Below are 13,876 nucleotides of genomic sequence, written 5' to 3' on the forward strand. Positions count from 1 at the left end.
CAGGAAGGCTCAGGCCAGGTGTGGCAGCACACCTGGTTCTTGCGGTAATCCTCCTGGGAATGCCGCAGCACCCGGTAGCAGAGACGGAACATGTGCTGGTAGGGGGCGTTCTTCTGGTCCGACAGCTCTTCCAGTCGCACCAGGGGGCCCTCACCCCCCTTCTCACGGAAAGGGGCCTTCAGAATGCCAAAGATCTGGGGGAGAAGAGAATATGAGGAGCAATCCCCCTACACCTGTCTGCACCCCTCATTATCCCAGGAACCCTCGGCCCCAAAGTCACCCTGCCCCAAAGCCACACCGACAGGAACCCCAAGCTGATTCTAAGCTGGACGGAGACCCGAGCCCACCCACCATCAGCCCCACTTCCATCCCCCACTCCCTTCTTCTGGCTGGGATGCCACTCCTGGCCTCAGCCCACCCGTCCCCACGTGACTAATGCCAACTCAGATCCTGGGCCTGGCTCAGAGTCCGGGGGAAGAGCTCAGGGCTGCCATAGTTCATGGGTCTAAGGTTAAGAGAAAAGGCAGGCTGGTGTGGCCAGAGCCTAAGAGACCAGACATAAGCCTACCTCATTAAAAAACAACAACAACAACAAAAAACAATAATGTAGGGCACCAGGGTGGCTCAGTCGTTAAGCATCTGCCTTGGGCTCAAGTCAAGATCCTAGAGTCCCAGGATCAATTCCCAAGGTAGGCTCCCTGCTCAGCAGGGAGTCTGCTTTCCCTTCTGACCCTCCCCCACCTCAAATAAGTAAAATCTTTAAAAAATGTTAATGTAGGGCGCCTGGGTGGCTCAGTTGTTAAGCATCTGCCTTCGGCTCAGGTCATGATCCCAGGATCCTGGGATCAAGCCCCACATCGGGCTCCTTGCTCCACGAGAAGCTTGCTTCTCCCTCTCCCACTCCCCCTGCTTGTGTTCCCTCTCTGGCTGTCTCTGTCAAATAAGTAAAATCTTTAAAAAAAAAAAAACCACTAATTCTTTAAAAAATTAATGTAATCAATAAATTTTAAAAGCAAAGATTGGATGAATGTGAAAAACTTTTCTAGAAACCAAAGAAATACAACCAAATGGAATAAGAAAACCTTCGTGGAATCCTGGGTCAAAAAACAAGCTTTAAAAAATATTTTGGGTAAAGCAGAGGAATCTCATATGGATTAGTATCATTACTAATTTTCTTATGTGTGCTGACAGTATTGTGCTTATGGAGGACAATACCCTTATTCCAGGAGATGAACACTGAAAAACGTAGGGGTGAGGCTCACCCTGTTTGGAAATCCACAGATGCAAGGACGGGTGTATAGACGCACAGTTACGTCAAGCCAAACCGGCAAAATGGTAACAAGTGCATTCGGGCCGTGGTTGTACAGTGTTCACTGTATTATTCTTGCATTACTTTCTCAATATTTGAAAAGTTTCACAATCAGGAGCACATGGGTGGGTGCCTCAGTAGGTTGAGTGTCTGCCTTTGGCTTGGGTCATGATCCCAGCGTTCTGGGATCGAGCCCCACATCAGGCTCCCTGCTCCGTGGGAAGCCTGCTTCTCCCTCTCCCACTCCCCCTGCTTGTGTTCCCTCTCTCTCTGTCAAATAAATAAATAAAAATCTAAAAAAAAATTTAACTTAATTTAAAAGAGAAATAAAAGTTTTACAATCAAAACTTAGAAAAAAAATTTTTTTTAAGTTATCCCCACACCCAGTGTGGGATTTGAAGCCACGACCCCAAGATCAAGAGTCACACGCCATGGACTGGCTCAGCCAGCCAGGTGCCCCAGAAATAGTATTTTTTTAAGGATATTATTTATTTATTTGAGAGAGAGAGAGGGAGAGACAGCGTGAGCTGCAGGGAGTGGCAGGAGGAGAGGAAAAAGTAGACTCCCTGTGGAGCAGGGAGCCCAATGTGAGGCTCGATCCCAGAACCCCGGGATCATGACCTGAGCCAAAGGCAGACACTAACGACTGAGCCACCCAGGTGCCTCCATTTTTTAAAGCACAAGTTCTGGGGGCGCCTGGCTGGATCAGTCTGTAGAGCATGTGACTCTTGATCTCCAGGTTGTGAGTTCAGGCCCCACACTGGGCGTAGACCTTACTTAAAAAAGAAAGAAAGAAAGAAAAAAAAGAGCACAAGTTCCAGAGCAGACATCCTGAGTTCAGATCCTGACCCTGCTGCTTTCTAGCTGCATACTCTCGGTCAAGTCGTTCCAACCTCCATTTGTCCGTCTCCTCACAGGTAACACGGGATAATAATAGTATCTCCCCCAGGTGGACAGGATCAACCAAGCCAATAGGTTTAGGGCGCTTAGGGCAGTGCCTGGGGCGTGTGGCCAGGGCTCAACAAATACTCATTTTCCAAAAAGGGGTGAAGAGAAGCTGCAGAGAGACCGAAGCTCCACTGCGGATGGGAAAATGTTCCTGTTCTGGACACCCGGCCCCTCCCCCAAGGCCCAGGCCTTCCCCTCCCCCGCATGGGCACGCACACACCTGTTTGAGGATGTTCTGTTCTCTCATCAGCTTCTGCCGTTCCCGATTGGGCTTGGTGACCATGATGTCCAGCACATTCTGCCCATTGTTGGGGACGTCACTGACGAAGAACACCAGGTCCTCCAGCAGCTGGATGACAAACCTTCATGAAGGGACACCAGGGAAGACAAGTGTGAGGCACCGACCCCGGGAAACACCCCCGGGACCCAGGGGGCCACACGCCTCTCACGGGTAACTAGCCCTGCCCCAAACATGCTCTCATCAAGCCACTTGCCTGCCCTGCTATCCAAAGCACAAAGCCCATCATTTGCTTTCAACTTTGCTCCCCAGCTTCACCCCAAAAGGCTCTCAAAACACACCCCTCACCCCACCCACCCTGGATTCCAAAGTGCCCCCGGGACAAAGAATCTCAGTATACTCGGATCTGGAAAGGAAGCACAAGGTGTCTGGGGTGAAGGGCTCTGCATTTCTGTCCGGATCCTGCCACTTACTCGCTTTGTGACCACAGACAAGTCTCTTAACCTCTCTGAGCCTGAACCCTTCATCAGGGTTAGTTCTGGGAGCACATGAGCTGTGAGGCAAGGGCCAGGGGCCACCAGAACTTGTAGGAACCGGTCCCCACCTCTGTCTCCCCAACCCCAGCCAGCCAAGACTGCCTAGCTTCTGCTTTGTGACTTCTTGGTTCATGAAATGCAGACCCTTCAAGGACCCAGCCATGCGGCCCACCTGCGGTCATTTTGGCTGATGAAGCCCTCATTGAGTTTCTCCACAGCACTGGCCAGCATGGAGCTGGCATCGTTGGCGAAGTCCAGGTCTCGGATCTCAGACACGGGCACTGACACGATGGCAAAGGCCTCCTTGTCCTCCTTGGTGGGGCAGGTGCCCAGCTAAAGGGAGAGAGGTCAGCCGGGCACCGAGGGACAAGCCAAGGCCCCTGCCCCGGTCCCCCAGCCCCAGCCCCGCAACCCCGGGCGGCTCGTACCATGAGCCGAATGGGCCGCTCCTCCTCAATGTCGATGGGCACATTAGTGCTCTGGATCCACGTGTTGGTGCAGAGGTGCCGCAGCCGGACATAGGAGTTCCTGGAGGCGGGGCCGGGGGCGGGCCTCAGAGTGAATCCCAGCAGCCCACCCCACCCCACAAGGGCGCCACATCTCCACACGACTCCACGGGGCCATGGGACAAAGGAGACCGGTCCCCTCCCAGGAGAAGCCCAAGCCAGAGAAGAGTGGCCAGCAAATGGCCCCCAGGCCCTGTGCTGCTCCTCCGCACATGCCTCGCCTGCACCCCCAAACCCAGAGCGTTCCAAAAGCCAGAGCTTGTTTGTAAACTTGAAACCAAGATTCATTTGGACAAATGAGACTACTTAGATGTTTATCCCACTTCACGTCAAGATGCGTGCGTCTCAAAGCAGAAACATTCTTGTCTGATTACGAAATGTAATTACCTTTCTGAAATGAAAAACAATCTGAATCTCAAAACGCACCTGGCCCCAAGAGCTTCAGGTGAGGGCTGGTGGGCCTACAGTGAGGGACGCCATTATGTCTCCCGTCAGCCCTGTTATGGGTACACTTGATACGCCCACTGTCAGATCAGGCAGTCAGGGCAAAGGGACTGAGGTCAGACACCTAGTAAATGCCAAAGCCTGATTGACACCTGGAGAGTTTCTTGATGTTACGTCCTAGCATCTAGGGCTGGGGGGCCTTAAAGATCGGGGATCCCGGTCCCCCCCCCGCCTCCCACCCCGTGGACAAAATCATGCAGCCTGTGCTTGAGTGTGCAGAGAGTGAGGGGGGCAGGTGGCTGATGAAGAACACCTGAGAGAAGGCATTTTGATGAAGCAGGTAGCACAAGGCAGCACCCCGTGTGACCAGAACCCAGGGCCGGGCACTCGACATGCGTTAGGTAAAGGATAGATGCCTACCGCTCTGAGAGCTTGGTCCCCAGAGGGGCGGGACAGGCAGGTCCTGAGGCCAGAGCTCAGGAGGACAGAGGAGCGTGGGATGCAGGGAGCCCAGGGACAGGACGGCACAGCCTGGGCACCCCCGTTAGCCCCCAGGCACACGGCACCTACTCACCGGGGCACAAAGGAGTCAGTTTTCTGCAGCGTAGTGGGGTCCAACTCAAAGAGGGAGGCGATGTCATTGCCATGGGGCACAGCCACCAGGCGGTACTTGATCTTCTCTCCAGCGTTCCGGCGACCTACACGACTCTGGGCACCCTGGGATGAGGACCCCAGCTCAGGCAGAAGCCTGTCCCTGCTCCCAGGCCCCCCCAAAACCATCTGGGATCCCACCCGAGAGGGCTTCTCCCTCCAGCTCACCTCCCAGGGTTTCCTGGCCAACCCCCACGGTCCCTCCCCACCGCAGGCCCTGGAGCCCTGCTCTGGTCCTCACCATTCCTGCTGCCTTGGGATCACAGGCCTCACCCTTGTAGCTGGGGTTCTCCTGGACAGACACAAAGGATGGGCGCAGCTACTGGATATGCAGCTACGCTCACATGACCCCCACCCCAAAACAAGGTCCACATAGGGCCCTATGTTGGGGCAGACGGTCCCCCACCCTCCTGGAGGTGCCCACCCCGGCGCTAAAGCCCAAGTCCCTCCTGAGGAAGCCACCAATGAGAGCCCCCACGCCCTGCCCTTCTCGCCCTTTTCATGGACCCACAGATGAGAACACACATACACATACACACACACAAACACATGCAAATGCCCCAGTATACACAAGCCTGCATATTATGGACAGACATACATGTGGACCGTAAGTCATATGAGGGGTGGGAACCTGGCTTGCTGGTGACTCCCCAGTGCCCAGAGGAGCTCCTGGCACATAGCAGAGGCGCAGTAATATATAACGGACTTATTTGCAGTCACGCACTTATTTGATAGTATTTGTTAAATGCAAGGGTGCGGCTAAGCCAGGGTCCACAGACATGTGTGTCCATGCGTGCAGACGTGCGCCTGACTCCCGGGCTCACACGCGCCCACATGCCCACACAGCCGGAGCTCCCAGGCGCCCTCTCCCTCCCCGCTCACCTCGGCAGCCAGGTAGTTGCCCGTGGCCAGGTGCTTGAAGCGGTACAGGCCGTTCCAGTGGCCAGCTCCTCCACGGCAGGGGTCATGGTGGACCACCTTGAGGGGGACGCAGGGGTGAGGCAAGGAAGAGAGACTGGTGGCCATGGAGGGGTACTCAGACCCCAGGAAGGCCTGGAGAGCTCTGGGTAAGTGGCACCCGGACTCCCACCCCGGGCTCTACACGTCCTACCCTCCAGGGTGATGGGGGGAGAAGGGGCGGGGCCCATGGCTGGCGAGGAGGGCTGGGTCCTGGGTAAGAGGCAAGCTCTGACCTCCACCTCCCAGAGGGCATTGGAGCTGGTGGCCGAGGTGGCAGACTGGCGCAGCGTGGTACGTAGAAACACCTGCAGCTTGCCCTTGTACTCGTCGCACGTCAGGAACTTCTCCTGCTCCGCGTGGAACAGCCGCACCACATCTCCCTGCAGCCATGGGCCATGGGCTCAGGATGGACCAGGACCTCCCTGAGGGCCAGCCGCCCCTTCCCCACCCCACCTCAAATGTGGGCACGGCTGGCACGGCCCCTTGTGCTCCTTGCAGAGCCAGCAAGCAAAGGGCTGGACGTGGGCCGAGTCCCCCCGGAGGGTGGCCGGGGCCAGGGGCGGGACCCTCAGCCAGGCACTCTGCCCAGACCCCAAACTAAGACACTCCAGATGACTAGGGCGGGACATGCTCTTATCCAGAAGCTTCCCCAGCTTCCTATGTCAAGCCCACTGTTGACTGTCTCCTTCCCTGATTTGTATCTCTAGGGACCCCACCTGACCTCTACGGGCCAATCTCGAGTCACCCTCTCTATGAAGGCTGGAGGGATATCACCTCCTGGGGTCCCCCCAGACCCACGGCTGCACCTCCCTAGGTGAATATGGGTAATTCTTGCCCATTTCTTCTGCTCCCATGGGCCTGAAACAGCTGGAGTGCAGAGACTGTGGCCTATTCATCTCCAGAGCTCTGGACACAGAGATCAAGTCTGCACCCTGGTTCTGCTTCCCAAGCTGTGTGACCTTGGATAAATCCCTTAAGATCTCTGAGCCTTGGTTTCCTCTCGTGCAAAATGGGGATATTAGGACCTCCTTGCAGAAATTGCGAGGGCCATGATTTGTACGATGAAATAACACTGCCCATTTCCCATGTGCCGGCAGCTGCGTGAGCCCTTTACAGGGACTTCCTCACCCCATCCTCACCCAAACTGCCTGAGTACCTATATCATTATCCCCATTTTACAGGTGGAGAGACTGAGGCAGAGAAGGTAAGTAAGTGTCCTGCTGAGGGCCACACAGCTAGTGGCAAAGGGGACATGAACCCGTGGTGCAGCTTTGGAACCCTCACCTTTCCACCACACTTCCTCCAGCAGTGGGCCCGCAACTGGCAGGCTCTCGGGGCATGGCTGCCACCCCTGTTCCTGTCCCTAATGACATTCTCTGGCTTCCCTACCCGGCATCCAGCTATGTGCGTGAACGCGCCAGTGAGCGAGCGGGTGAAGACACACAGATTAAACCCGTTACTTTTGCAAAACCTCAGGACTTCTGTATGCACACGGTACAGGGTGAGAGCCAAAACCGGGATGGGCTCTGTGAACTCAAATCTCACTTATAGGCTGCCTGACCTCCAACATCCAAGCCGTGACAGGTTCACGGAAACCATGGGGTTCGGCCCAGTGATGCTTCACTGTCTAAAGGCCACACACAGATTTGGGGGCGGGAATGTGTAATCAGAGAAGGCTTCCGGGAAGAGGTGGCGCATAGGCTGAAGCTTGGTTGATATATGAATGATGTGCAGGCTTAAGGGAGGGAGAGAAAGGTCTTTGGGGGCTCCTGGGTGGCTCAGGTGGTTGGGCGACTGCCTTGGGCTCAGGTCATGATCCTGGAGTCCTCAGATTGAGTCCCACATGGGGCTCTCTGCTCAGCGGGGAGTCTGCTTCTCCCTCTGATCCTCCCCCTCTCTTGCTCCTCTCTCTCTCAAATAAAAAATCTTTAAATAAAAATCTTAAAAAAAAATAAAAAAGAAAGAAAGTTATTTGGACAGAGCATGGGTAGAGGGAGGAGGGGGAGGAGCTGAGCCCCTCAGCGCCTGCCAATCCCTATGCCCCAGCACCCACGCCAGCGGGTCTGGAACCAGGGCACAGGCCCTGACTCAGCAGCCTCAGGCCCTTGCCTAAGAGGGCACAGGGCAAAGGGCAGGGCGCCTAGCCTGGCTCCACAGAGCCAGTGTCGGGGAGGGGACAGGGTGTTCAAAGGATCTGGGCCCCATGGTGAGGGGATGGGGACCCCTAGTCCTCTGGCACACTCTTAACAAGAGAAAAAAACGGAGGCTAGCAGGGACCCAGAAAGGATGCAGAGAGAGGCTCTGAGTCCAGAGACAGAGAAGGGATGGTCCAGCTTGTGGGGGGAGCGGGGGTTTGGGGTGCTGTGGTGTGGAGAAAGGCTGAAGAGGGTGCAGAGCCAGAGAAGGGGGCGCATAGAGGCAGAGGGTCCGACGAGGAGCAGAGCTGGGCAGGGGGAGGTGGGTGAAGGGGCCTTGGCGTGGGAGGGGCTGGGCAGCCAGCTGGCAGGTGGCAGCTGAGGGGGCGGCAGTTCTTACCCCTTTCAACACCTCCTCCAGGTGGTCTCGGAACTGCATGAACAGGTTGATCTTCCAGCTGGTGTTGCAGTTCACGGAGTTGACCTGGGGAAGGGCAGAGAGAACGCTGACGTCAGGTGGACCCCCAGCGGGTGGAGGCTGGGGCGCGGAAAGGCCCGGGGTGAGGGGTTGAGGGGCGGACCAGCCCATCTCCCATCAGAGCACAAGGAAGAGGTGCTATCTCTCAGCCAGGGTCCACCCCCCACCCTGAGGTCCCAGCCCAGCTGCCCTGGGGCTGCCGGCCTGGCAGGTAGAGAATGGGGCAGAGGAGCGGCAGCAGGCCAGGCAGGACTGGAGGCCGAGAACAGGGTGAGGAGGGGATGTCTACCCCCTCAGGGGCACCCCCAGCCACTCACCTCCTTGCAGCCCGCGTTGTCACTGAGCTCGTAACTGCTGGCATGCAGAGGCTGCCCGGCGTTGACAGGGTTCAGGATCACCTTGTCCCCCACCACTACCTATGGGCACGGGAGGAACGGGGCGGGGCAGGTGGGAAGGGTGTCTCTCTGATCTCAGTCTGCCCCTCTAAGAAATGGGCATGACCTCACCCAGTCCCCCCATCATAGGCCCCATAGAAGCCCCTCTGGACCTGTGGCCTGTATCTCCCACCCGGCCCCTCTAGCCCTGGCCGGTCCTTACGTTGTCCCCATTGCTCCGCAGCTTCCAGAAGGGCTGGATGAAGAGCCAGGAGCCCTCATTGCCTGTCGCATCCAGCGTCACGCGCATGGCGTTCTTCTCCAGCAGCGCCGGCAGCCGCTTGTTCACGGTCAAGTACTTGTTGCTCTTCATATGCAGGAGCTGTGGGGCAGGCGGGGTGCAAGTGAGGGTGCTGGGCCCTGGGAGGCCAGCCCTGCAGGGAAGGGGGCTCTTGGGACCCAATGGACATTGGTCACACCTGGACACACATACGTTGTCAGATACACAGACGTAAACACCCAAACTGAGACACATGCAGCCATGCACACGAACACACGCCTCCCCGTCAGGCACCCGGGTGATCACAAAAGAAGCCAGCATTTCTAAACACTCTCTGTGTGTTCGTTCATGTAATCTTACAACGACCAAAAGGGAAGTACAATCACCGGCCTGATTTTACAGATGGGGAAACAGAGGCACTGGGAAGTTAAGGAACTTGCCCCTGAGGTCCCAGAGTCAAGACTGGAACTCAGATTCCAGCATCCGCACTGGTGACTGGTGAGCCGAGAAGCCACCCATGGGCACAGCTCCTCAGGCCACACAGCAGGAGGCACGGTATGCAGTCCCAGAGACAGTGCCTGGGCCACCCGCTGGGGACACAGCCCGCCCCCCTCCCTGCCGCCCCAGGGCACGCCAACTGCCAGCCACCCCCAACACCAGCCCAGCGTCTCCAGGGGGCAATGCGGTCTCACCTGGATCACGCTGCCGTACTTCACCACGTCCCCGTGCACCTTCTTGTTCTCTGTGTCGTTCTGCTTCTGCTCCATCTGGGCCGCATGCTGCACGGACACATGCAGAGGTGGACAGCAGGCTCAGAAGCCTGCTCCTTCGGGGCCACATCCCTGACCCGCACATGCACGTGTGCACGGATGCACATAAACACACACACACATAACGCACAGCTCCTGGCACTGTACCCAGAGTGACGCCCAGAGGCCATCTGGCCCATTCCCTCCCTCTGTTGAGAAGGGACTGATCCTCAGAGTGTGGAGGGGCAGCCTGAAGTCAGACAGCAGGAGGCCCAGGGGAACTGAACCCCGATCCCCTGCCCCCTCCCCCCACCTCCTCTGGAGGGGACAGACCAACAGGCCCTGGAGCTCCCTATGCCCTCAGACAACCTAAGCTGTACCTCACTGCCCCCATCTTAGCAGAGTCCCGATGCCCCCAACATGGGACACCTGCCCCAGCCCAAACTCTGACAAATGCGCCTGGTGCTCCTTCCTCCTCCTCCTTCTCCTCCTCCTCCACCCCTCTCCTCTGTGACCCTCCCTCCCAAAACTGTATGTGCTCCCAGTGGCCCTCAGGATTTGGTTGGCTTCCCACTAAGAACCCTTTTTAGGCACTTCTGTCACTTTAGCCAGGAAGCTGCCTAAGGATAGACTGACTCTATCTCCTCCATCAGATTGGGGGTTTCTGGAGACAGGGCTCTGTCTCCTCCACCAGACTGGCATTCCCTGAAAGCACTGGCCCCTCCGTGCCTTGCTTCTCATCCCCATTCTCCAGGCCTCATGACTGATGTGGAGGCAAGGGTGGCTATGAGGGAAACTGGCCGTGTACCATGTGACTTCCCACAAACCCAGTGTGTGACGACATGACTGTGTGTGTGTGTGTGTGTGTGCGCATGTGCACACATGGAAATGTCCTACACCCAGGCCAGATCCCCAGTTCAGCCTTGGCCTACGTCAGCCGAGGGAAGGATGCCGGTGACAGCACCCAGCCCAGGAAGAAAGATGGGATATTTATGACAGAGCTCTGGCAGCCCACTCCTCAACCCCCTCTTTCTAGCCCAGTTCACAGCTGTGGGGTGAGGCCCATCCTTCCCCCATTTCACATCCACCTCCTCAGGGAAGGGGCCACAGGAAAGCAAGTCTCCATGACAGCGAGGGGCACACCAGGCCTGAGGGGAGACCTCAGAAACAGGCTACGAAGCTGCTGGCCACAGCCAAAAGCCTCCTCACTTTTTCATGGGGACTGGGCTTAGGGCCCTAAGGTCTGTCCAGAAAGGACTGCCTAGAGAGGACTGTCCACTGAGCCACTGCCCCCAAGAGATCCATAAGCAACCACCAGGCCCTTCCATGGTACACCGTCCGTGTGTCCAACGAGCCCAAGGTGGGTCAGAGACTTGGGGGCCATTTGGGACCTAACACAAAGTCTCTGGATGAGCATGGACAGCCCAGCCTCCTCTCAGGACCCCAGGATCCAAATCTATAAAATGAAGGAGGCGGTTAAGACTGGTTCTCAAGTCAGGTTCCCTGGAGCCACTATCACCAGGAACTAATGGTAACTCCCCATACAGCTGTACAGGGTGTTCACTGCACCACGCTGTCCAGCTGAAGGGCTGGGTGGGAGCTGAAATCTAGTCCACCTTTCACTCACTGACCCATGTGCCCTGGGCAGAGGGCCACACCAGCCTGGAGGAAGGAGCACCTTCTTCTAACTGGCACAAAGGGTCATACAGACGAGTGGATCACTGGGAAGGCATGCTACTTCCCCTCTCTTGCCCCATTCGCACCCACGCATACCACTCTCTTGCATGCTGGGCTTCTGGACTCAGCCACAGGGCCCCTTTGGCTCTGATGAACAGCACCCCCCGACATTCGTGTGCGCCCGGCTCCCTGGCGCCCACACACAGGTGCTCCGCTGCGCGCAAGCCCACCTGCAACTTCTGGAGCAACACCACGTCGGCGATCTTCTCCTTGTCCTGCTTGGTCTGCTTGGCCTTCCAGTACTGCTTCTGGGCCGAGTAGCGGTTCATGGGACACACCTTGAAGAGGCAGTCTGTGGGAGGGCGGGCAAGGGCGGGGGGAGATCAGTTCATGTGGGGCTCGGCCTGCTACCTGGCCCCCAAATCCCACCTCTGCTCTCCCCATCCCTCCCCACCCTCCTGCCCCACTAGGGCAGAGAGGTAGTGGTTAGAAGAACCCCAAAGAACGTGGAGAAGGTACGAGGGCAGGATCTCACTTGGGAGGCAGACACGTGCCCTCCTCCCTGTGGCAGATTTATCAGAGGCCCTTGAGTCCCGACCCCATGCCCCTTCTGTGCCCACTTTTGTGGACATTGGTGGCTGAGAGCTAATACCTACATCCTTCTCTGACCCACTGCCATCTTGCTCACAGATGCCTGGGAAGTTACATCCCAACCCATCCCCAACCACCACCCCCACCAGAGCAGCTCACTCCGAACTGCTGACACAGAATCATTGGGCCTCTGGAGGTGACCTGTGTGTGGTGCTGGTCATTCCCCAGCTCCCTGCAGCATCGCCCTGAAACCACATCCTTGCCTGGGTCTTCCCTGGCCTTAAATGAACAAGGTTCCCTCATTCTCTCCTCCTGAGACCCCTCCTCCATAGGCTCTGCTTCCAGGGAAGTAGACCCAAGACCAAGCCACTCAAAATTCCATGAACAGGTTCACTGTTCCGATTTTTATTTTGGAAAGCAGACAAAACACCTATGATTTTCGCAAACCCAAACTCCAGAGAGGGAGCCGATGTTTCTACTCATCTGAAAGAAGCAGGAGGTGGAAAATCCTATTCTGAAGTGTGGCAGGAGGGGATGGAGGATTATGGGTCATGGTCAAGTGATGGCTCAGTGGCTGGGCTGGGTTGCCCATGGCATGGGCTACACTCCGAGGCAGTGAGTTCCCCGTCACAGGAGGGAATCACAGCCTGGACAAGGGGCTGGCCTCTAAGATGCTCTCATGCTACAGGCTGGGCCTCCATGACTGCATAGGCTCCAGCAGCATGGCGCCCAGAAACTGGGATGGCTGTGCTGGAGCGCCGCACCTTCAGGTCCTTTTCTTCTGCCCTCCAAAGGAAGGCTAGGTGCCCACTGTGGTCAAGGATGGTCATCCAGCCCCCAGAAACTAAAAGCAAAACTGGGTGCTCCTGGGTGGCTCAGTCAGTGAAGCTCCTGCCTTCAGCTCGGGTCATGATCTCAGGGTACTGGGATCGAGCCCCGCATCGGGCTCTCTGCTCAGCGAGGAGTCTGCTTCTCCCTCTCCCTCTCTCTCTCTCTCTGTCTCAAATAAATCTTTAAAAAGCAACAGCAGCAGCAGCAAAACTGGATTTTCTATCTAGCTCATGAGCACGCAGCCCCCTGGTGCCATCCGGAAGAGAGACTGAGTGAATCAAAGTTCAGAGAAGACACAACTTCCTCAAAGAGAGAGGGGAAACAGCAGTTCTATAAGTGGATAGAGTCACCAAGGCCTGCCCTGCATGGCCTACCTTGACACCACCAGCAGGAGCGGGCACTGCTTCTAGAAATAAGCACTCAGTTTGTTGGACAGAGTAGGATCTGCATAGCCCTCAAGAAGCAGCTCAGGTGTCACCCCTTCCAGGAAGTCTTCCTGCTCCTTCAGGCTGGGCTGGAGCTCTCAGGGCTCCCCGGGCCCCCCGCTTACCACACCGATCTCACTGCCTTGTTAGAAGCCACCAGTTCCCAGCCAAAGTCAGAGCAGTGGCCCAAGCCAGGGATTGTCTGGCAAAGTCGGGGGAGAAGGTGGTCCCAAGAGAGGTAACAGTTGGCATTTAGTGGGCAGGGCAGGGATGCTGGACATCGGCACCATAAAGATCGTCCAGCATGACTCCTGCCGAGAACATTCTGCCACACACTTGTGGGTGGACTGCTGCGGGCAATACTCTGGGCCCAGAGTGGCACACAGAAACACAAAGGATTTTTTGCCTGGTTTCAACAATCAAGTGAATTTTTCAGGAATGCAACTCAGATATAAGCTGAGGGAATCTGTGTTACCCTTTGTGTTGTTCAAACTTTACCAGGAGTTGTTTTTTTTTCCTATTTCAGAGAATGCATCACTCGTGGCCATGCCAGATGCTTGCATTTGTGGCTGCCCTAGTCATGATTCACAGGCAAGCTCTGACTGCGTCCTCGGGCCTTCTAGTTGTGCCCGACATCGACTTCTAAAGCGCCTATTACTTCATTAGAAATCGCTTTCCTTTTACGTCTCTTTTTGCTCACACTTAGGACATTATATTGGCCTCATTCCCTGCGCCCCCGCCAGC

General features: G+C 56.5%; 1 protein-coding gene across 1 annotated transcript in view; it reads right to left on the reverse strand.

Annotated features, from left to right (window-relative positions):
- The window catches only part of ITPR3 (inositol 1,4,5-trisphosphate receptor type 3), a 65,934-nt gene that overhangs the window by 28,374 nt on the left and 23,684 nt on the right, over nt 1-13,876 (reverse strand). The window contains exons 3-15 of the mRNA XM_080807277.1: nt 11,516-11,637; nt 9,552-9,638; nt 8,803-8,961; nt 8,523-8,621; nt 8,128-8,211; nt 5,826-5,972; nt 5,515-5,610; nt 4,874-4,924; nt 4,556-4,698; nt 3,460-3,559; nt 3,204-3,364; nt 2,478-2,619; nt 33-194 (exon numbers count right to left, since the gene is read on the reverse strand). Of these exons, the coding sequence (XP_080663403.1) occupies nt 33-194; nt 2,478-2,619; nt 3,204-3,364; nt 3,460-3,559; nt 4,556-4,698; nt 4,874-4,924; nt 5,515-5,610; nt 5,826-5,972; nt 8,128-8,211; nt 8,523-8,621; nt 8,803-8,961; nt 9,552-9,638; nt 11,516-11,637 (1,553 nt within the window). The remainder of the gene's footprint in view (nt 1-32; nt 195-2,477; nt 2,620-3,203; nt 3,365-3,459; nt 3,560-4,555; nt 4,699-4,873; nt 4,925-5,514; nt 5,611-5,825; nt 5,973-8,127; nt 8,212-8,522; nt 8,622-8,802; nt 8,962-9,551; nt 9,639-11,515; nt 11,638-13,876) is intronic.

This window comes from Martes martes (assembly GCF_963455335.1).
Source record: "Martes martes genome assembly, chromosome: 6".
Lineage (NCBI taxonomy): Eukaryota > Metazoa > Chordata > Mammalia > Carnivora > Mustelidae > Martes > Martes martes.